At 51.7% G+C, this 24,019-nt stretch overlaps 1 protein-coding gene across 1 annotated transcript in view; it reads left to right on the top strand.

Moving 5' to 3' along the window:
• plxna2 (plexin A2) overlaps positions 1-24,019 on the top strand; it is a 107,309-nt gene that overhangs the window by 36,428 nt on the left and 46,862 nt on the right. Inside the window, 9 exon segments of the mRNA XM_067239007.1 lie at positions 4,445-4,545; positions 14,307-14,430; positions 16,106-16,135; positions 16,137-16,260; positions 17,997-18,093; positions 20,182-20,296; positions 21,183-21,383; positions 22,034-22,130; positions 22,562-22,761. Coding sequence (XP_067095108.1) covers positions 4,445-4,545; positions 14,307-14,430; positions 16,106-16,135; positions 16,137-16,260; positions 17,997-18,093; positions 20,182-20,296; positions 21,183-21,383; positions 22,034-22,130; positions 22,562-22,761 — 1,089 coding nt within the window.

Here is a 24,019-nt window from a genome sequence, read left to right as displayed (position 1 = left end):
GTTTGTCTCTATTGCCGCTCTGTCTGTGGGGTGTTTGGTTCTGGTGGGTAGTTATTGAACATGTGTGTGACTGTGCCTTTAGGCTGGCTGCACAACAGTCTTCACATTGTGACACAGAGGCCATCTGTATTCTACCTTTCTCCACCTCAATACCCACCCTCTCCTTCTCTCCCTCTCCACCTCTCCTTCTCTCCCTCTCCACCTCTCCCTCTCCTTCTCTCCCTCTCCACCTCTCCCTCTCCACCTCTCCTTCTCTCCCTCTCCACCTCTCTTATTCTCCCTCTCCACCTCTCCCTCTCCTTTTCTCCCTCTCCACCTCTCCTTCTCTCCCTCTCCACCTCTCCTTCTCTCCCTCTCCTTCTCTCCCTCTCCACATCTCCCTCTCCTTTTCTCTCTCTCCTCCTCTCCTTCTCTCCCTCTCCACCTCTCCTTCTCTCCCTCTCCTTCTCTCCCTCTCCACCTCTCCTTCTCTCCCTCTCCACCTCTCCACCTCTCCTTCTCTCCCTCTCCACCTCTCCTTTTCTCCCTCTCCACCTCTCCTTCTCTCCCTCTCCACCTCTCCTTTTCTCCCTCTCCTTCTCTCCCTCTCCACCTCTCCTTCTCTCCCTCTCCACCTCTCCTTTTCTCCCTCTCCACCTCTCCTTCTCTCCCTCTCCACCTCTTCTTCTCTCCCTCTCCTTCTCTCCCTCTCCACCTCTCCTTCTCTCCCTCTCCACCTCTCCTTCTCTCCCTCTCCACCTCTCCTTCTCTCCCTCTCCACCTCTCCTTCTCTCCCCTTCTGCTTCTCTGCCTTGGATCTCTTAGCCCTCCTGTCCAGAAAGAGGATTTCGGTCATACATAATTGATACACTCCCAGCTCTATCGACTGCTTGTATTTTTCATCCTGTTTCTCAGGTCGATTCCCTCTCTCCATTATTCCAGCATTCCCCCGGTGCTGCCAGACCCTCCCCCCTCTGACACAGACACACACACACACACACACACACAGTCCTGCTTCATTCACCAGTTTAGCACAACTGCTAGTCTGGCTCCACACCACAGCAACAGACAACAGACCCCCCCTCCCTCCTCCTCCATCCTCTGTGCCCTCCACCCCCCCCACACACACACACACACACACTTGCACTGCAGCCCGCTGCTCCTGTTTGTCTCTAATCTAAGCAGTTGGCAAAGCATCCAGAGAACACATGTTGTAATCCTCTGCCATGTGTGTAACAGTGTGGCAATTGGCAAAAGGGTACATTGACAAATGCTTTCAAGAACAAAAATGCTATGTGTGTGTGTGTGGGGGGTGGGGGGGGGGGGGGGGGGGGGGGTGCGCATGAACTCCAGAACTGGTTTGGCCTCTTAGCCCCACAGTAATGAATACTTGTTATTTTACCATAAAAATAACAAGTATTGGTCAATCTCCTGAATGTATTGAAGCATTTGACCAAATATGCAGTCTTGCAAACTGAAGCTAGTCTGACATGCAGTATAAGGTTCAAAAGAGAATGTTTTTGTGCTTGTGCTTGTGTGTGTGTGTGTACTGGGGCGGGCTGCACAGATCTAATTTGTGGGGTCTTAGTGAGTGAGGAGAGAGGGAGAGAGCTGTGGCCTGTGGCTTTGGGGCCAGTCTCAGTGGGATTACCACAGCAGATTATAGAGTGACTGGCTGGACGAGGGCAGGGCCAGAGAACACAGGGGACACTCGGACATTCAGACAGCGTTTTAACAACATCCTCCTCTCTTTCCCTGTCTCTCTTTCTCTGTGTCTCTCTCTCTCTCGCTCTCTATGGGAATGATATTGTGGACATGATCGATGGGCCTCATTCCAATGACGTGTGGGTAGGCTGGCTCTCATTAAAAATGGATGGAGGTTGGGGAGTTGGTGTGTGTGTGCGAGTGTGTGTGTGTACGTGTGTGGTCGGGTGTAGGTGGCAGGCTGTCCCAGAGGTGCCAGCTGTTTACCGTACACTCTGGGGGAGGGGTGTGTGTGTGTGTGTGTGGGGGGGGCAGGAGACAGGAAGGGGGGCTCTGAGGTCAAAGCCAGACCTGTTGCCATGACGACAGGCGGGTGGAACACAATTTCCCCGGCGTTTGGGAACGGGGCGAGAGAGCCAAAGCACATCTGGCAGCAAACAGGATCTCGGCAACACGGAGCGATGAGGCATTTCAACCCCTCTCTGTCTCTCTTTATCCCTCTTTTCTCTCTCTTTCCCCTGCCGGCCCGGGTCCATCCATCAGAGAGCTGTGCTTGGCTGGGCTCAGGCCGGCGTGGCAGAGGCCTGACATGAAGACACCATTCATCCTGCACCTCCAGAAACACACGAGAGCAGTCCTACTGCTCCCCCATATCCATACATTGTCATTCTCTCCAGGGTGCTGGAGCAAAGCCCTACTGTGTGTGTCTCTGTGTGTGTGTGTGTGTCTTGCCTCAGCCCTCATCAGTCAGGGTAAAGGAAGGTAACCTGGAAGAGTGGAGCTGTACTCGATCACACTCTGGGTCTTCTTTGTGTCTCTTCTTCCTCCAAGCAGAGGGAGACATGCTGCCTTACTGTACACACACACACACACACACACACACACATCTCAGTGGGAGAAGAGGCCTCATTGTGCAAGCCTGCTGTGTTGAGTGACTGTAGCGTGTGCTGGGCAACAGCTGCCGTGATCCCCTGAACCCTGCCCCCCCTCCCTGCCCCCCCCCATCCCCCTGAACCCCCACTCACCTCCACCACATCCCCTCACTGCCCCAACATCAATACTACCCCCCTCCGTTCTACCCCCTCTCTGTGTTCTGTCTGACTGTCAGCTGGCAGTGAAACATGTATGTAGACATCAGTCCATGAGGGACCCCCCCCCCTCCCCCCACACACACACACACACACATGGCCCCTCCCCACTTGACAGCTGTCTCACTCTAACAGTTTTACGGCCTAGAAATGGATCTGTCTCAGTGAAAGTTGTACAGACCAGTTTCACTGTCTGCCCACAGTTTGGGGGGAAGGGGGGGGTTATTATGTTGGAAGTGGAGGGCTCGGTCCTGGTCCAGGGCTGCCAGTGGCCCCTGCTCCCCAGGGGAGGCTCACTCCTGGTGGGCTTGTTTGTCATCGGCCTGGGCCGTCCTGCTGATGTGGCTGGCCAGCCTGGAACTCATTACTGCCTACCACCTGTTTGTCCTGCAGCATGGGAGACAGGGGATAGGGGCTCATTTAATAACACCGACACACTGACACACACACACACACACATCTGAGGCGGTTGTGTGAGTGTGTGTGTGTTTAGGTGGGGGGGGTAATTCAGCAGGAGTGACCATGGAGAACTCTACTCACAGCTCAGGAGCTGTTGACGCCCCCATCGTGTCAATGGCTGCCTTTGTCTGTGCCCCCCTCTCTGCTGGGGACAGGTGGGAAGCTCGACCACATACACAGATCCCGAACTCCACGATCCAGAACAAGTCTTTAGGGCTAGCCCAGTAAGCATGTCGGGGTCCCAGCCAAACCTCTGCTCTTACCATGGTGATAATGTCATTAAACAGGTCTGTGTTGGAGGAACACAGAGGGCCCTTAAATACACCAAATGTGTATTATTGTCCCCCTCCTAGTGGGTTCCCCCCCCTGTCACACTGGGCTTTGATCTGAGGAGAGAGGGATGAATAGAGGGAGGCGGGCTCTCCCTGTCAGAACCACTCTCTCTCGTTTTCCACCTGGGCCTGCGTTGGTCAAACAAAAGACCATGACTGTTTGTCTAAATACTGCATCCACACTGAGCATGGAGGCACCGAGGCCCCTGTCCGCTCCCGTGTGGGAGAGGGAGTGGGCCATTTGATGTCTGAGGCGTTTATGCTCTCCAGGAGCCGGGGAGATGCAGGTGCGAAAGGAGTAATCCTCTGGGCCATAGCTGAATACACACACGCACGCACGCATGCACTCACACACACACGCACTCACCCCGGGTTCCACTGGTCAGACTAGTGACTGTTTTTCACCACCTGAAGCTCGTCAAATCAATTTGTGTGCACGTCAAGTGTTCTTTTACTTTTTACTTTTTCTGTCTCCAGCATACTGAATGCAAATCTTTAGTGCCATTGTCATTGTGTGAAACTTTGGTTCTGTATGCAAATATGAGTGTGTGTGTGTGTGTGTTTATCCAGGCTCTACCTAGACAGGTGCGTAGGGACAGACAAAGAGCCAGTGATGACAAAATAAGAGAGTTCTCTCAGACCAGACGCTCCCAGCTGCTCTCTCTCTCTCTCTTTCTGTCTCTCTCTCTCTCTCCCTCTCTCTCTCTCTCTCTCTCTCTCTCTCTCTCTCTCTCTCTCTCTCTCTCTCTCTCCCTCTTTCTCCCTCTTTCTGTCTCTCGCTCTCTGTATACCTCTGACATAAGTGTGTATTTGTTTGTTCCTTGTGTGTTGTCCTAGGTGTTAGAAAGGCCTGCTGAGTGACTCTGTTCTATATGTTCCCAGGTGACACAGGTCCCCATAGAGTCATGTGAGCAGTATGGGACATGTGGAGAGTGTCTGAGTTCTGGAGACCCCCACTGTGGCTGGTGTGTCCTGCACAACATGTGAGTATCCACCAGCACACCACGCAACCACTATGTAACCACCTTACAACCTACACCCAACCAGCAAGCACACAACCTACACACAACCTTCACACAACCTTCACTCAGCCATCACACCACCAACACAATGCCAACCCCTAACAACCGTCGAACAACACTCTACTAACGCAGAGCTTTTGCATAACCACCACAGTGAGCGCAGCTATAACAGAACCAATATTCTGGTCGAGATTTTCCAGGGATTTCAGCTTCTCACATATTAGTTGAAATCTGCTGGCATGTGAGTGACTGCTGTGAGCGGACTCCTGGAAGCGAGCGTCCGAGCCTCGTGGCTACAGAGCTGTCTTTCTCTCTAGTCTCTCGCCTCCTGCCCGCTATGTTGACTGACGGCTGTCCTGCTGTGAAATGAGTGGCCGTAGCCCCTGACCTCTGATTCACCCACACACAGACCTCGTGTAGCAGCCTTGGAGGCCGTGAGTGACACCTGCTGGTGGCACGCAGGTACTGCGTGTCCTTTTACTACCCTCCGTACAGATCGCGTTTAGTGAAATGCAACGACACACAGCAGAGCCTTTATAATGGCACATGCTTACATATTCCATATACAGTCCTGAAAGAGTATTTGAGGTAAAGTATTTAAATGTGTTTCAAGTGAAGAGATGGAGTGAGGTACAGACAATGGGCCCTTTTCTCTCTCTCTCTCTCTCTCTCTCTCTCTCTCTCTCTCTCTCTCTCTCTCTCTCTCTCTCTCTCTCTCTCTCTCTCTCTCTCTCTCTCTCTCTCTCTCTCTCTCTCTTTCTCTCTCTCTTTTCTCTCTTGCCTCCTGCAGCTTTGTTTTCTGCCAGTGTGTTTCTGCATCCCCAGCTTTGACCTGTTAAACACAGCCTCTATACCCACATTTTAGCTGCAATCATCATTATTGTAATGGCAGCCACTGCAAAGTGCACTTAAAGTAATTTACATCACTCCAGTGCTGGGACAGGACAAATAATTGCCTTCCGACATGATCATTCTTTGTGTGTCCTTGCAGGAGATTATGGGACAGTACTGCTCTCTATTGTACGTGAGCACAGAGAACATTTACCTGGCCTCCGTCCTAGTGTGATGATCACACTATCTCCGTGTGTAATCCTAGACTGGCTAGTTCCTTATCACATTCTTCTGGTGTGTATGTGTGTTTGTTACATTACATACTGTAATGTATTGTTTTTTTTTAAAGACGGGTAGATTTCATTTCTGTGACATGGAAGGCAGCTGTACAGGAGCAGCTGTTTCGGGAGAGTGTGTGTGGACAGCTAAACTGTATATGGGTTTGAGAGGTCAGTCGTAAATGTATTAAGCATCCCGTCGGATCATCCATCTGCTGCCTGACACCATGGCCCCCGGTGCCACCTGTCCCTGCCGTTAACCCTGCTCCCTCTAGGACCCAGCTCTGCAGGGGCCCTGCTGCAGGGGCCGCCCCTTGTCCAACCAGGCTGACACCCAGGGGAGACAGACAGACATAGATAGATAGAGTGGAAGGGAGATGTTCCTAAGAGATGGATAGAGGTAAAGATGGTGATCTGAAGGGTCCTAGAGGAGAGAGATAGATGGAGAGAAAGATGGTGGGGGATGAATAAAGAGAGAGAGAGAGAGAGAGAGAGAGAGAACACAGAGACAAGAGGGACCATGATGATTCCCTTGAATACTGCCAGATGAAGGCAGCTGGTTCCCCTCAGCTACACTGAAGCATGTACCCCACGTCCAGACCCCCACACAGCCTACTGTCTGCCTGGTCTACAGCTGCCCACCACAGGCCCCTTCCACACATCACTGTTGACTTGATGTAATTAGCCTCTCTTCTTCTCTCCCTTTCTCCTCTCTCTTTCTCCTGATTTTCTCCCTGCAAGGCAAGTATCTCTGCTACACTAGTCCGCTCCTCACATATACACACACAAACACAGTCTCCCAGACACACTTGTGAAGACTCTCTTCTCTCTCGTCTCCTGCAGACATCGGAGATGGTTGGCTTGCCACAAGTAAACACTCCTGTCTTTGATCACCTTCTCCTTCTCTCTTCCTCCCACTGCTGCCATCTACAATCTCTCTCTCCTTTCGTCTCCTCCAAACACTGTGTCCTCTCCTCTTCCCTCTGTTTGTGTGTGTGTGTGTGTGTGGTGATTGAAGTTCTGCATGCTACGGCTTCTAATGAGGAACATGGCAGGACATTAGCACACCGCTGTCTGAGCTCCTTGTGAGGAGAGAAAAGAATGGGCTAGACTGGGGAACTGGGCTGGGCTAGACTGGGCTAGACGACTGGGCTGGGCTGGGCTGGGCTGGGCTAGACTGGACTGGACTAGACTGGGCTGGGCTAGACTGGGCTGGGCTGGGCTGGGCTGGGCTAGACTAGACTAGACTAGACTGGGCTGGGCTGGGCTAGACTGGGCTGGGCTAGACTGGACGGGGATGGGCTGGGCTGGGCTGGGCTGGGCTGGGCTGGGCTAGACTGGGCTGGGCTGGGCTGGGCTGGGATGGGCTAGACTGGGCTAGACTGGGCTGGGCTGGGCTGGGCTGGGCTGGGCTAGACTGGGCTGGGCTGGGCTGGGCTGGGCTAGACTGGGCTGGGTTGAGGTAGATTACATGAAGCTAAATTTAGGTGGCCTGGACTATACTTGACCAGGCTAGGCTGGGCTAATTTAGATTAGACGGGGGGGGCTAAACTGGGGCTGGGCTAGGGCTGGGCTAGGGCTGGACCATTCTGGTCAGAGGTGAGAACTTATTTTCCTTCTGCCTCCCATCTCTGTGGTTGAGCCTCTGAAGTCCCTTAATTATCAGCAGCTGCTAGGCGTTTCCTGAAAGCACCAAGGAGGAGGGAACGGCAGAGAGGAAGAGAGAGAGATGGAGAGAGAGGGATAGAGAGAGAGGGAGACAGAGGGACACAGAGGGAGAGATAGCGAGAGAGAGAGAGAGAGAGAGAGAGAGAGAGAGAGCGTTTGATGGCGCATACTCAGACCCACAAAAGCGAGCATCGTTTTGATTGCGGTTCAAAGGAAGCTCATCATCTGTAGCACTCTTGAGCTGCAGCCATGAATGCAGCACTGAGGTTGGCTGCTGACCACCACCTAACTAAGCCCTGCAAGCTGGAGTCCTCCATTCCTCTAGCACACTATCCCTCCATCAGTATCTCTCTCTCTCCATGCCAGCCAGATTAACTGTCTAATCACACCTCAGTGTGTTCTAAGACCAGCTTGTTCCTGGGTGAAGGCTGCAGCTCAGATCTGGATCAGGATTAGCCCCAAGCTGGGGATCGACACAATTTGATCCAGAGACCTGATCTGATAGGCCTTATCCCAGGGATCAGAGGTCAGGGGTCATACTGGCTGAGAACATTAAGGGCTTTATGACTGCATGTGAGAGGGTGTGCAACCATCATTAGGGCTTTCTGTAGAGAAGAGGCAGATCTGTCGTCTGCAGTTGGTGGGATGAGTGTGTTGCTGCTAGTAAACTGTAGGCTAGTGTGGATGCTGCTAGTCCCCCGAGTGTGCGTGTGTGCGTGTGTGCGTGTGTGTGTGGTTGTAGTGGATGAACTTGCAGCACCATCTCACCACAGACCTGCAGCTCCACAGCAGTTGGCACCAATTCCCTCTCTCTATCCCAGCCGAGGTGCCACAGGGGTGCGGGACAAAGAGCAGTCCTCCCCTCCTCTTTGTTTTCCCTCTCCCCCTCCTCCTCTCTCCCCCTCCTCCTCTCTCCCCCTCCTCCTCTCTCCCCCTCCACACTTTGTGTGGCTTCGCTGAGCTCTGGCAGCTAGAAGGAATGGGACAGACTTCCACTCGCACAAATCAATGTGATTAGCTTAAATGCTGTCAAATGATTTGTCTGGCCTCTCAAAGCCAACAAAGCTGCCTCCCCACATCACCTAGACCAGAGGGGGTTGTGAATGAGCTCCATCTGCTGCAGGGCCTGGCCAGGCTGGGTGATCCAGACATGCATGGACCTAGTCAGGTAGTAAACAAATTAAATACAATGTACCAACAAAGACAAGTTAAGGTTTCTGAAGGCGGTCGCATTTTTCTCTCCTCCCCTCCCTGACCTTCCCTGCTTGGCTGTGTCTTGTGTCTTGTCTTGTCTCAAGATACTCTCTTATCATCACTCTCCGAAACCCCCCCCCCCCCCCCCCACCCCCCCACCCCACCGACATCTGTGGTTTGGTCTCTGCCCGGGTCATGACCAAGGATGTCTCCTGGCCAACACAATCTGCATAGGGAGAATCGGACTGATTGTGGCCTAGGTCGAGGGCGCCAACCCAGACCTACTCTCTAGTTGGCGCCGAAAATGGCTGCCTAGGTAGGCTCTCCTGCCAAAGTACACATTAACTTTCACCTACTACAGATATCACCACCCCCCCACCCCCATCCAACGCCTTCGCCTGCTTGTTTCCCCACGTGTTTTAGTAAATGTTGTTGTGCTTATGTGCTGAGGTTTCCTCCTCTCTCCTCATGTTATGCTCGTCCTGTCTACCCCCTTGTCATGTTTGTGTATTAGAAACTGCAAGTGGCAGCTCGGATCTAAGATGGATTCGAGAGACCGCAGATAGAGTGCGGCTAGTTTGGTTTGTTAAACGTTTTAGATCAACTTTTTGTTGATTTTATGTAAAGCACTTTGAGCTGCAATTCTTGTATGAAAAGTGCTATATAAATAAAGTCTTACTTACTTACTTACTTTAAATTCAGACCTTCCCACTCCAGAGTCTTAGCTGGTGCTATAGGTAGCACTGTAGTCTGAATGAGATGATGACCCCAACCATAAAATGTCCACTAATTTGCCAAGAGCAACAATGATTAGACTAAGGATGATTATAGCTTGTTTTCTCATTTAGCATGTCACTGTGTGTGTCTAATGGTCTAGTCCTGAGCCATATACACAGCCAGTCTGTCAGCCAGCCAGCCAGTCAGTCAGCTCAGCTCTAATGAGATATTGATCAGGAACATGCATGTGTATCAATGCCCTGTGTATCTGTGCCATCTTCTGCTACAGTTATTAATACAAACTTGTATACTAAATGTGTGTGTGTGTGTGTGCGTGTGTGTGTGTGTGTGTGCATGTGTGTGTGTGTGTGTGGTGTGAGTTCGATATGGAAGGGGTGGATAGTCTCGGTTTCACCTCCAGCGGAGTCTGACTCTGACATCTAATTTAAAACCACAGACAGGGGAGGGAGGAGAAGACAGAGAGAGGGGGAGTGCAGGGGGATGCAATTATTGTATTACTCATAAGCCAATTAATAAGAAAGCCATTTGGTTCCCTATTAGTGGATCCTGTTAGAGAGCCCACCATCACTCCCCCAGCCTCACCCCCCTCTCTCTTTCCATGCTTCTCTCCCTTCCTCTCCACCTCTCTCTTTATGTCTCAGCCCACACAAGGAAAGTGTGTGCTAGTGAAAAGCCATGGGCCTCAGGTGAACCCTCTCTCTCTTCCTCCCCCCTCCCTTTCTCTATTTCTTTTTCTTTTTACGTCCACATCTTTTGAAAAAGAGCAAAAGCGAATGAGCGAGCCCCCAGTGTAGAACATTAGTATCGGCCATTTTACCATTGAAGCCAAGCTCAGCCAGTCTCCCTGGCTGTGTGCTTGTGTGTGTGTGCAGGAATATGAGTGTCTATGCATGTGAGGGCTTTTTAGTTTTTCCTCTGTACTTGAGTTTGTGTGCGTGTGTGTGATGTGTGTGTGTGTGTGTGTGTGTGATGTGTGTATGATACGCGTGTATGATATGTATATGTGCACCTTTTGAGGCTTGTCCTGTGGTGACACTACAGAGGCCCCCAGCCAGCGGAGCAGGACTCCGAGACACGGTGGTTGACCCCGAGGTTGACCCCGGGATTTCAGTGCTCCCGCTCACGTCAGCAGCAACCCTCACAGCAACTTGAGCCTCTGCTCTCCGACGCCAGGCAGCCAGCCAGCCAGCCAGGCAGGCAGGCAGGCAGAGCCTCCCTCCCTCCTGCTGTCGCCCTGGATGTGCTCACACATCAGCAGTATGCAGCCAAGCAGCTGGAACTCTCTATTAGAGCAAACGCCTCACTAGCAGGACTGCAGTGAGGAACCACAGCCCAACACGCTGTAGAACACTCAGCTTTAATGAGCACAACACCTAAGCACAACACACACCACACATCACTAGAATGTTCCACAAACACCCCAGGTCGACATCATATACTCCACTATAACACATGTTGCCATGTACTATACTCCCCTCGTGTGGCAGCATACATATTTATATGTGCCAGAGTACAAGATACTACACTACACCATAGCATTGCGGTTTATATCACAGCACAGGATACTACAGTACACCACACCACAACACAGTATAACACAAGACAACAGCGTAGAACAGTATAGAGTACAGAACACCACTGTGCAGTATGGTACAGAGCTGTTCTGCTCCAGGATATAGGTTAATGTCTCCATGCATATTAACATGAACATGTGTTGCATCAGCGCCCGTAGGGCCCTAACAGGTGTCCATACAGCCACGTAGCCCTCCCCTACACACCAATACGAAGTCCACATTCTGCTGTTCAACACTATCAAGCGCCGTCAAATATGCAACACGCAGGTCTTCATTCTCTACTCTCTTTCTCTCTCTGTTTCTCTGTCGCTTTCCTTCTTTTTTTCTTTGCATTCAGTCTTCCATATTGAAGGAGTTGATTCTTTGTTTGGTTTGAGAGTGAGGATGGAGGCATGGCTCCTCTTCTCTCCTCTTCTCTCCTCTCCTTTCCTTTCCTTTCCTTTCCTCTCCTTTTCTCTCCTCTCCTCTCCTCTCCTCTTCTCTTCTCTCCTCTCCTCTCCTCTCCTCTCCTCTCCTCTCCTCTTCTCTTCTCTTCTCTCCTCTCCTTTCCAGTCCTCTTCTCTCCTCTCCTCTTCTCTCCTCTCCTCCATCCTGCTGAATTTGTGCCTGTTAGCTGTTCAGGGCTGAAACTGCAATCAACCATCTTCCCCTCACACCTCCACCCCACCCCTGGGATGAGGGCTACAGGGAGGAAATCTTCCGCTGTCGCCTGTCTCTCCTGTCAAGACTAGTGTGTCTGTGTCTGTGTGTGTGTGTGTGTGTGTATGCGTGCGTGTGTGTGTGTGTGCCTCAGAGCCTGCCTCAGTGGAGAGAGGACAGTGTAATTGCCTGTCTAGAGCGTGGATCTGAGAGGGAGGTGGTTGAGTGGGGGACCCGGAGGTTAGCTTGCTGCTCCTGTTACCTCTGGTCCTCTCACAGAGAGCTGCCTGTGCTCTGCTGCATCCTAACGTCTGCTCACACCACCACACACACACGCACTCACCACGCACATCACCACAATACCACACACACCACCACACGCACACGCACTCACCACACACATCACCACAAACACCACACACATCACCACACACACTACACACATCACCACACACACTACACACATCACCACACACACTACACACATCACCACACACACTACACACATCACCACAAACACCACACACATCACCAAACACACAACACTTCACCACAAACACCACACACATCACAACACACACTACACACATCACCACAAACACCACGCACATCACCAAACACACAACACATCACCACAAACACCACACACATCACAACACACACTACACACTTCACCACACACACCACACGCATCAACACACCGCACACTGGAGGAGAACACGGCCTGGGTCTAATGAGCCTCTCCTCATTTCCATCACCCCACTCTGTATGCGGTTGTAAAGTGGAGTGCCTGTCGCTGCTGTGTTTGTGTCTCTGGGTAGCTGAGGAGGGAGGAGGGACTGGGCTCAGCTCTTCTTCAGCACCTTGGACAGCGTCTAGAGGCACCTATGTACCGGCTGCCTATCTGCCTTGAGGGAGCCACTTCCAATACCTCATTACTATGTGTGGGGCTGGAAGGGTGTGTGCGCGTGTGTGTCTGCATGTTTTTCGATGCTTCAACCCCACCTCCACCCCACTTCCACCCCACCTCCCAGAATTCTTTCCAAGCCCCTCCAGGAATTTGAGTGGTCTGACACAAAGCCTTGGAGAGACTCTGAGTGACAGCCATGGAGCCGGGGGGGGGGGGGGGGGGGGGGGGGTGCAGGAAGGTAGTCAACATTCAGAGGCATGCACTTCAGCTAATGAGGGAGCCAGGAGGTCAGATACTCTACCTACACACTGATAATGGCTGTCTCCCGAAACCATGGCAACAGGAACACCCCCCCTCCCCGCCAGCCTACCTTTCCATTTATCCCCTCTGACAAAAACCCCAAAATCAATGGGGATGGAGGGGGTGGGGGGGTGGGCTAGGTGTGGGGGGGGTTGTCAGTTTAATGACCGCTCAGTTCGGTAACGCCCCACCACCCCTCCCCCCCCCTCCCCCCACAGCCCTGCACATCTGAGAGCACATTAAGTATCATTTTCTTCCACTATTATGGATGTAAAAGAGATGCGCCAAAATTGCCGAAAGGCTAGCGCCTCGTCAGAGAACGACTCGGATGATTTTGTCTGTGAGCGTCGGGTAGGAGCGAGCGAGCGACGTGAGCGAGCGAGAGAGAGAGAGGGAGACAGAGTGAGAGGCGGATGCAGAGTAGATGTGCCAAGCAGAGAAAAGGAGTGAAAGAAACAGAAGGAGAAAGAAAAAGAATGTCAGAGGCTGTATGTAGGCGTCTGCCAGTCTGTTAGAGGAGCTGCATGGTGCAGCCTGGTCCTCACTGGAGCTACAGTAATCCTGCTAGCCTAGTGGGGGGAGCTAGGGGATGGGGGGGCCACTACTTCCCCCCCCCCCCCCCCCCCCACTCTCTGTGCCACACTCTATGCCCGGGGACTGGACTGTGTTTGTGTGTGTGTGTGTGTGACATAGAGAGTCAGATAGCCCCTGCAGCATAATTGCACAGCAGTCTTGGTGTGGAGGATGAGGGAGGGTTTGGAGGAGGTGGTCGAAGTTTGAGAGTGGATATGAGAAAGTGTGTGGTTACGGAGCTGGGTAGGGCTTCTGACATGTTCTGCACCTGACACACACACACACATACACACACCACACCCTCACAGTTGGCTGATAGTGGTGGCCTGTCTCAGCACCACGGACAGCTCCTGACCTGCAGGATTCCAATTAGAGGCACTGTGACTAGACAGCCAACCCCAATACAATGGACTACACACACACACACACACACACCACAGAGACATACATCCCATGCATTAGGTACTAGACAGAGGAGGAGAAGACAGGACTCTAATAAGGTGGAGGAGACAGAGGAGGAGGAGTCCTAATGGAGGGTGAGGGAGGAGGGAGGCAGCTTTTAATGAGGAGTAAGAAAATATCGGAAGGAGGAGGAGGAGGGCACCAGGCGCGACATCCAGAGTCTGACCATTAAGATCCCTTATTAGGAGACATGCTGTGATTTGTTAGCATGATGTCTCTGTGCATATATACAGTATATATATATATTTAAAAACACACACAGATCCAAGTGTGTCTACATCACTGTGCTGGTGACAGGGCAGTGTGAGAGACCAGGCCTGTAAATGAGCAAGCAGAGGCTGCAGCAGGGACAATCACCATGCTGTGCTTCTCTTGTTGTGCTGGAGGAGGTGGAGCTGTGTGCTCCATGCTGGTGCTGCTGACCATCTGGACAGCTGTGGTCAGCACCGTGGGACCCGGATGAGTCACGGTTCTGATGGCTGCTGTTTCATCATTGATTAACCCCATTTCTCTCCCCTCTTCTTCCTTTTTCCTTGTGTGTGTGTGTGTGTGCAGGTGTTCCCAGAGAGACCGTTGCGAGCGGGCGGATGAGCCGTACCGCTTTGCCGCTGCTCTCCCCCAGTGTGTGAAGGCCACCGTGTACCCTGACAGCATTGCTGTTTCAGAACCCAGCGTACCTGTGAGTGTCGCAAACACACACACACATACCGACATCATTCTGCCATTTCCACAAATACACCCCACTGATATCCATTATCTGCAATCCACTTAAAGGCAGAGCACACTTCTAAACTATTTCCAACTCTACAGTGCATCTACTCTGGAGGTGCACACACACAGAACCATCTGGGGGTGCAATAAGTGCTCTGTGTGGGTGTGTTTGTGTGCATATGCTTGCTCTGTGCTTAGCCTTGAAATGTGTGCCAAGAAGTGTGTGTGTGTGTAGCTGTGAGTGTGTGTGTGTGTGTGTGGCCGTCCATGATGGTGCAGATGTTGAAGATTGGCCTCTGTCAGCTCAGGCAGAGTTGAAGTGACAGATCTATATCTTTCTACATAACACACACACACACACACACCACCTTTGACAGTGTACCTAGGTAAGAGGTACGCCATGTGCTAGCTCATGGCAGTGCAGCTCGTCTCTGCAGACATCGTGACAGCAACAGGGTCACCTCATCCCCACACGTAAACACATAATGGGAGCCATCGCCATGACAACCGTGCTTACTTGCGGAGGCGCCAGGAGACCATGAAAAGCACAAAAACAATAAAATTACCTTTATTAAAAAATGGCACCAATTAAGGCAGCCATTACAGAAACACCCTCCGCATCACTCTCTGTCTCTCAGAGGGGAGAAAAGAGCTTGAAGAAAACCAGAAAAACAAACATTACTCTCTGTCCTTGCACATCTGTGTGTGTGTGTGTGTGTGTGTGTGTGTGTGCCCTTGTATGTGTTACACTCATAAAGTCTGTGTCATTAAGTGAGTGTGTGTGTGTATGTTCTTTGCAAGAAATATGAGGGCTAATTAACTTATGGGGGAGTTGATACCCAGAGATTGAACAGGAAACATCTATTTTGGGGGTCTGTCTTAGCTTGGGGAGGGAAATACATGGATTGCAACCTGACTAGCATCAGTAAGACAACAGCTCTGGGAAGACGTACAGTTTAGCCGCAACGATTGTCTCTCCCGGTACCTTCAGCGCTGTTCTCTCCCTGTCCCTACAGCACTCCGGTGTTTAGTGCTAGGCAGATGAAACAAAGGGAGACTTCAAAGGACCCAGCCCAAAATAACAGCTAATAGAACCAGGCTGTGAACAGCTAATAGAACCAGGCTGTGAAATGCCATGTTGATATTACCCAGACTCCCTCACTTGGCTTGAGAGGCAGATCACACACCCTGGTGTGCAGAATACATTTATTTATAGGCTGAGCTGCTGAGCGCTCTGCTCCTTTCTACCCTCTGTGTCACCACTCTCCAGAGAATGACTTCAAACGCCTGCGTGGGTGTGTCTGGGGTGTGTGTGTGTGTCTGTGTGTGTTTGTATTTCATGTCTGTGTTCCAATAAACTGAAGAGACAGAGGAAACAACAAATAGAATTTGTCAAGAGGCCATTTTTCCAATTTCCCTCTAAAAAGTCAGATCCCAGCATCCTCTGCATGTTGAAGTCGTTCTCATGTTTCCATGAGCAGCTGGAGCATGTTGTAGGAGACCACGACAAACCCTGTAACATGTTGAGTAGCTAGCTTAAAAGGTACATATATGCTAAGAAAATGTTGTGAGCACACTGTGAATGTATCCAGTGTGTGTGAGCTGCGATGTGTGCCTGTGTGTGTCCTCCTCTGTGTGTCCAGCTGCTGGTGAAGGTGAGTGACGTGCCGGACCCTTTCCGCTGGGATCACCTGCTCCTTTGGCAACCTGACGGAGGTGGAGGGCCAGGTCAGCGGAAACCAGATCCTCTGTGTGTCTCCTGCTGCGAAGGACGTCCCCCTCATCCCCACGGACCAAGGTAAACACACACACACAACTGCACGCTGACACACACACACACACACACAGCAAGCACACACATCACCATGCAAACACAAACACACGCTCACACGCGTTCTCTCGCTATTTATACCCTCCCGTTAAGCCGAGATAATGAGCTGCTCTCAATGTCCATCTACACACACACACACGCTCTCACACACACGCATCCTCTCAGTCACTCTCTCACACGCATACACACACTCAGTCACTCACATTCACTCAAGGAAACATTGATCCACCCTGGTTGGTGTGGGCCAGGTCTGTAACAAGCTCCCACTGCCCCAGGCCGGGCCCCAGGACAGGGCATGTGCTCCACGGCAGGCCTGGCTCTATTAGGCCTGATGGAGGAGGCGCCCAGGCCCCCGTGGCCTGTGGCTGGCCCACTATTGACCACATTACTGGCTGGCTGCATGGGGCTGATGGACAGCTGCCTGGCCCGGCTGTCTGGAGGGCTGGCTTGTTTTGAACAAAACTGGAATATTGTTGTTTGTCAGACAAAGACTGGTACAGATCCGCCCTTCCCACACTCCCAGATTTAAGTTTATAGAGGGTTTCAGTGTGTGTGTGTGTGTGTGTGTCTGTTTTTCACTCCATCTTCTGATGGTAAATGACAGCCATGTTTACACAGCAGTCTCCTGGTACAGGGCTTGTCCTGGGGGCTGATATATGTATTTCCCCCCAGGTAAATGTCAGCTAATCCCCCTAAACCCACCCTGCTTCCTCCCCCAAGCACAGAAGCCTTACACATACACATCCTGGCAATCGTCTGGGTCCATTTTATCTGTCTGGAAACAGAGGAAAATGGCGGAGGGTGAATCTGCAGTGAGAGAGAGAGAGAGAGAGAGAGAGAGAGAGAGAGAGAGAGAGAGAGAGAGAGGAGCTGGGGGAGAGTGTGTGAGTCTGGTCTGGGCTGCTCTTCACCATGTGGTGTTCACTCTGCTGGAGAAGGCTGCCTGACGCCCAACAGGTGCTGCCTGCAGAACACGACGCTCAGGGTCACTCTACTCTCCCACGCACCGCCAGCCATCTGAGCACAAGCCTGCACTACACACACACACACACACACACACGCACACACAGGGCTGAGAGATGATGATGGTCCTTGCAGGCATAATTATGTGATCCCACAGTCAGTGAACACCTCAAGAAAATACATTCAATAACCCAGTTTGGTCTATAATGCATAGACTCACATGGGTAATGTCAGTGGTTGCTGTCATGGCGAAGGGCTGCAGAAACACCGTAGTGGTTTTCTAGAATAATGGAGGCCATAGCAGAGAGGAGCTACTGTAGGCCCATGTGAGAGGGACTCGGGGTTGTGTTGGGATGGTGCCGGATGAGTCAACTCTGTAGGATCCTGGTCACCAGCCCACCCACCTGTCCCCAGGACAGCGACTGGCACCTTCGGAGGATGGACACACTGGCAGGGCCTGCTCTCTGGGCCGCTTCCAGAACACCGGTGGAGAGAGAGGGTGAACAGGGGGACGGGAGCAGGGTCGACGGAGGGACAGAGGGATAGAGACAAAGACAAGCTAAGAGTATTTCCGGAGGGCTTAGCACACGCTTCGGAATGTTGAATGTGTGGAAAATCTCACATCCGTCTCTCTCCCTCTTTCTCTCTCGCTCTCTCCCACTCCTCTCTACCTCTCTTTCTCTCCCTTTCTCCCTCCTTCCCCTCCCACTGTCCTTCTCTCCCCCTCCCCTCTCTCTCAGACTGGTCGGGGGTAGAGCTGAGGCTGAACTCCAAGGAGACGGGTCAGATGTTGATCAGCACAGAGGTCAAATTCTACAACTGCAGCGTCCACCAGCTGTGAGTATCCCTCCTCTCCTCTCTTCTCCATTTCTCCTTTCTCATCCCTCCTCTCCTCATCCCTCATCTTTGACCTCCCCTCTCCTCCCTTCTGCCAGGCTACAACACTGAATCAATGCTATGGGAATTGGTTACAATTTGTCCTTAACCTTGCCCAGTCTCTCCTCCTCAGCCCAAAATAGCCCCACAAAGACTAATGCAATCTGATCGCTCGCTACTCCCAGAGCTGCACAACGGAAATGTCTGCCTAGCGTTGTAATGAATTCCGCTGCGCTGCTCCACTCGCACAGTAACGCACGCGCGCTCTCTCTCTGACGCTCGCTCCCACCGAGCACAGTGGAGTGGGATTTCAGGCCTGTTTTCACGCCTGTCGGTGCTGATTGAGTGATCTTGAATTGAATCCCTCGGAGCGCAGACATTAGCATTGGGGTGTGTGATCAGGCGATGCAGCAGAGGAGCTGTCTCAGACTCTGGCGCCGAGCCTTCTCAGATGTGGGCCAGTCATAGGCTGAGAGAACATACAGGGTTGCCAGGTTTGGGGTACTTTAGGTCAAATGAGGGATGATATGAATCATGGTAGGAGATTGGGTAAACCTAGCTTTTAGAAGTCTCCCTTTTCACCTCATTTTCTGCCCTCGGTTATTTCTTTCTCATCCTCCTTCTCTCATCCTCAGTGTGTATGATGACTGTTTGTGTGTATGGTGACTGGTTATGCGTGTGGTGACTGGTTGTGTGTGTGTTGACTGGTTGTGTATTAGAGGATTAAGGAGTCAACTCATCAGGCTGCTGTCATCTCTGCAACTCATGAAGCTGAGCAGACATGTAGAGAATACACACACACATGTTGTTGAAATGCACAAATAAAACACATATGTAAACACTCCCTACACAAACACCCACACAAACTCAAACACGCACATTTTCATACACACACTCACAAACACATACTGTACACACAAACACCAGTGTGCCGATGGGTGAATCAGCTTCATTCTTCTGAATTACCATGTGCTTGCCAGGGATCTCTCCTGTGCTTTTGCACTGATGAATATTTCAGCATAAACAACTGTGCATAATTCAGCCTCTTGCCGCGAAAGAGAGAGTTAGACAGAGAGAGAGAGAGAGAGAGAGAGAGAGAGAGAGTAGGAGAGAGAGAGAGAGAGAGAGAGAGAGTAAGTAGGAGAGAGAGAGAGAGAGAGAGAGAGAGAGTAAGTAGGAGAGAGAGAGAGAGAGAGAGAGAGAGAGAGAGAGAGAGAGAGAGAGAGAGTAAATCCCTGGATGTTATATCTGTCCCACTCTGATGTGTCCTCAACATGCAGGAAGTCCATCAGTATGAATGAGTGTGAGTGTGTGTGTGATGGAGCTGCTGTCTCTGGGCTGTGTTTTACTGAGAGGACATATTCCCTGCTCACAAAGCACAGAGGGTGGTTATTTGGAGGCACATGCACAGGAGGTGCTTATCTCCCCCCCCCCCCCCCATCTCCCTTCCTCACACCCCCACCATACCAGACGGTAATTACAGCAGCTCTCCAACAATACTGGGCTAATGGTAATTGCAGGATCATGCTGCGCCAATGTCTTATTGGTCCTCATTACTCATGTTACCTACTCTCACCTCTCTCTCTCTCTCTCTCTCTCTCTCTCTCTCTCGGTCTCACGTAATCTTGTTCTCTCTTTCTCAATCTCTTTCTTTCTCTCTCTCTCTCTCACTCAATCTCATTCTCTCTCTCACCCTCTTGCTGTTTCTCTCTTTCTCTGAGTGTATCTCTCTCTTTCTCTCTCTCCTTTTCTCTCGTTCTACTCTCAGTCTGTACGGCCTCAGCTCAGACATGCAGAACATGCACGCTAGAAATTGTGTGTGTGTGAATGCGTGTGTGTCTTATCGTGTGTCAAGTCTATCTTGGCACGCTCACATTACAGTGCTGAGGTGCTGTGCCAAGCACAAGGGCACAACAGCAGGTGCCCACTTGGGACGTAAACTAGTTTCCTCCTTGGCACTAGCCCCCCACTCCCCCCCCCCCCCCCCCCCGTTACTGGACCGCAGCCTCTTCCTGAGTGTGTGTCCTGTCCATCTGTCTGCCTGTCCAGGTGTCTCTCCTGTGTGAACAGTGCCTTCCGCTGCCACTGGTGCAAGTACCGCAACCTGTGTACCCACGATCCCTCCAGCTGCTCCTTCCAGGAGGGACGCGTCAACGCCTCCGAGGTAGGTCACACACACGCACACACACACCCAGTACACACTCACTCTCTCTCGCTCACACACACACACCTTTTTTTCTCTCTGCCTCCCAGTCAGTTTGTTGCTCCTAGCCCCAGGGCTGTTCTCCAGGAAAAGAGATCTAAGATCCTCTGTATTGACAGCCTCCATTCATACCTATTGTAGTTTGCGGCAGCAATTAAGACACTGACACATCCCAAATCTCTCTCAGTTTAGCACTGAAGCTGCTCCTGTTAACAACGAAAATTGTCAGATCTAGTCGGATCTATATGCAGGGTGCATATTGTGTGTGTGTTGCTGATATTGACTGTTCCCATCCTGTTAGGTGGTGTTTGAGGCAGTAAGTAGTGTGTTTGCCGCCTATCAGGGTGTCAAGTAACACATTGATCCAGCCAGGCACCTGAGACACTACTGCAGAGGACAGAGCCTGCCCACACACTCCCTAACACGCTCTCCTGAGGGACTCACAGTAGCACACACACACAGGCACACACACGATCACTCAGTCTCTCACACACACACACACACAGAGACACACACAAACTCCAATGCTCTATTACCGCCCCTCTCAAAGCAATGTCATCCTGTAACCCCTCCCCATTGCCGTCAACTGTCATCAGTGACAGAGTAGCGCCGGCAGCCAGTTCACCCCAGGAGGTGATCCTATTATATGAGGAAGGCTAGGAATCAGGCCTGGGAGCTGGAGCAACACTAACACACACACTCACACACACGACATGCACTGCGGCATTTTCCCCAGCTATCTCTGGGATGATATTGGTATGTCCTCCTATTTTGATAATACTGTTGTTGCTGCTGTTGTGGTTGTTTATCTCTGTGCCATCTCGCCCGCCCTCGGTGGCCCCTGTAGGACTGCCCCCAGCTGGTGCGCTCCGAGGAGATCCTGATCCCAGCAGGGGAGGTGAAGCCCATCACCATGAAGGCCAGGAACCTGCCCCAGCCCCAGTCTGGCCAGCGCGGCTACGAGTGCGTGCTCCACATCCAGGGGGTCAGCCACCGTGTCACCGCCCTGCGCTTCAACTCCTCCAGCGTCCAGTGTCAGAACAGCTCGGTGAGTCTGGGTCGTTTGGAGAGAGGCGTGTCAACTCGGGGCGGATCTACAGCCCGTGTGTGTAAGCGTGTGTGTTAGTGTGCGTGTGTTTAGGTGTGTGTGTGTGTATGAGAGTGTGTCAGCGGGGAAACTGGGGAGCCTATTTCCACCAGCCAGAGTAATTACACAGGAGAGGACTGCTACAGTGGTGTGCTGTCCTCCAGCCTGCCAGACTTCATTCCCGAACCCAGAGGCTATACACACACACACACGCACACACACACACACCCTACACACACGTGCACACATGGTCAGGAGGAAGCTGTGGCCTGGGGATAAGGCTTAGGACAACCCTGGGACAAGGAGAGGAAAGTCAAATCAGCTCTCTAGTTAACTGACTGCTGCCTGGATCAGCCATCTCCCATGAGCTGATGCAAGGTTGTTGCAACATTCTGGAACATTTACATGCTGCACCAGCCCCCAGGAGGGTTTAGACTCCTAGGCCTTATGGTGAAATTCTAACCTCCCTCTCGTTCTGTCATTCATGCTCTGTCTCTCTCTCTCTCTCTCTCTCTCTCTCTCTCTCTCTCTCTCTCTCTCTCTCTCTCTCTCTCTCTCTCTCTCTCTGCCCATTCCTGTGTTTTTAACTCCTCACCCTACCTGGCCTGCAGTATCTGTATGAGGGGATGAAGATCAGCGAGCTGCCGGTGGATTTCTCAGTGGTGTGGAACGGCAACTTCATTATTGATAACCCTGAGAACATCCAAGGTAAGACCAGGCCCTGTCAACACCCTCCACTCTGGGTGGCTAGCACTCAGCAGATGGGGCTGTGCTTGCTCTCTCTCTCCCTCCTCCCTCTGTCTCTCTCCCTCTCCCCCTCTTTCTCTCTCTCCCTCTTACTTTCCCTCACTCCGTCTCTCACTCGCTGTTTCTCTCTCTCGCGCTCTTCTTTTCTGTCTAATAATGTCTGATCTCAGGTGATCAACACACACAGCAGCTCACCTTTCCTTTCACTGAAACAAATCGAGTATGAAGAACACAGCTGCATCTGTCTGACTTTATCAAGACAACACCTGTAGGAGCACAAACCAGACGTGTTCTGCTCCCGGACAACAACAAAAACAAAGAACATTTGCTCTTCCAAGCGTGTGGAGATGGGTAGTTATGTGAGTCTAACTCACCTGATGTCTATCCCTCAGTGCACCTGTACAAGTGTGCGGCGCAGCGGGACAGCTGTGGGGTGTGCCTGAAGGCGGAGAGGAAGTTCCAGTGTGGGTGGTGCTCCGGGGAGGGGCGCTGCACCCTGCGCCACCACTGCCCCCCCCTCAACCCCTACACCACCCGCTGGCTCGACCTGTCCAGCAAGAACGTCAAGTGTACCAACCCACGCATCTCTGAGGTCAGTATGGACACCAGCTCTCTACAATCCCTCTCTCTCTCTTACTCTCTCTCTCTCTCTCTATCTCTCTCTCTCTCTCCCTCTCCCTCCCTCCTTCCATCCATACCTCTCTCTTTCACACCCACCGAGAAGCGAGGTGCTTGTTGCACATGAGGAGATACAGTATAGTTTTAGCATGGGAAATCTAGATGCTAGTTCCATGTTGGTGTTAGCATGAGAAGCTAGGTGTTTGAGAGTGAGGGGAGAGCTGGTATTAGCATGAAAATCTGCTCTGGCTCCTCTAGAGCCTGCAGGGTGAATAAGAATGAGGATGGAGAAGGAGGAGACTCCGCTGGGCCCTGACCCCACTTACACAGGCCATGCAGATTCTCTTTCTCTCGTTCTCTCGTTCTCTCTCTCTCTCTCTCTCTCTCTCTCTCTCTCTCTCTCTCTCTCTCTCTCTCTCTCTCCTGATTTGAGTCTACAGTATGTAAGGGAAGAGCATATGGTATTTGTTTACAAATGTGTCAATGCAAGTGCCTGTGTGTGTTTGCAATGAGAGCTCTGCTCACCTTCAGCGCCTCTGCAAGGGTGATGGACCTGACACACACACTCATTCACATACAGTAACACACACTCACACACACATCTTGTATAGGCGTCCCTTTCACAGCACCCTCCCTTCTCTGTCTCACTACACCACATGCCTGAGGGTGTTTGTACTCATTGAGTGGTTGTATCCCTAACGTATAAAGCTGTGCAACATGTCCTACAGTTTACAGTATGACTGCTCTGCCTCCCCCAGTAGCAGACTGACCAACCGGGTGTTCCTCGGCAGTTGTGATCTCATTATGGCCAGTTTATCGACATGCCTATTTCTGCATCAGAGGAATACGTGTTCATTGATTTCTGCAATAGCAGCGACCACACTCATAGGCAGCGACCACGCTCATAGGCAGCGACCACGCTCATAGGCAGCGACCACGCTCATCGACAGCCACCAAACCTCTGCCCGGCTCCGGAGAGGTGAAGACCTGGAAGTGTTTGTTTGTTTTCCTGGTATGTTCTCTCTGTATGGCTTGGCTGGTGTTGGGTCTCTGGGGAGACAGGCCTGGACATAGGATGTAATTAGCTTGGGTAACGCACCAGCGCTCTCTAAATAAACCCACAGAGAACCCTACCTCACTATTGATTCATTTGGCCCTGTGCCCCCCACCACTGATTACAATCTAACTCCAGCCAATTAAAAAGTGAAGTTAACGGCCTGCCTAATTGATTT

The sequence above is a fragment of the Osmerus mordax genome, chromosome 7 (genome assembly GCF_038355195.1).
Source record: "Osmerus mordax isolate fOsmMor3 chromosome 7, fOsmMor3.pri, whole genome shotgun sequence".
Lineage (NCBI taxonomy): Eukaryota > Metazoa > Chordata > Actinopteri > Osmeriformes > Osmeridae > Osmerus > Osmerus mordax.
The sequence above is the reverse complement of the archived record's forward strand: the minus strand, read 5'-3'. Positions and strand labels throughout refer to the sequence as shown.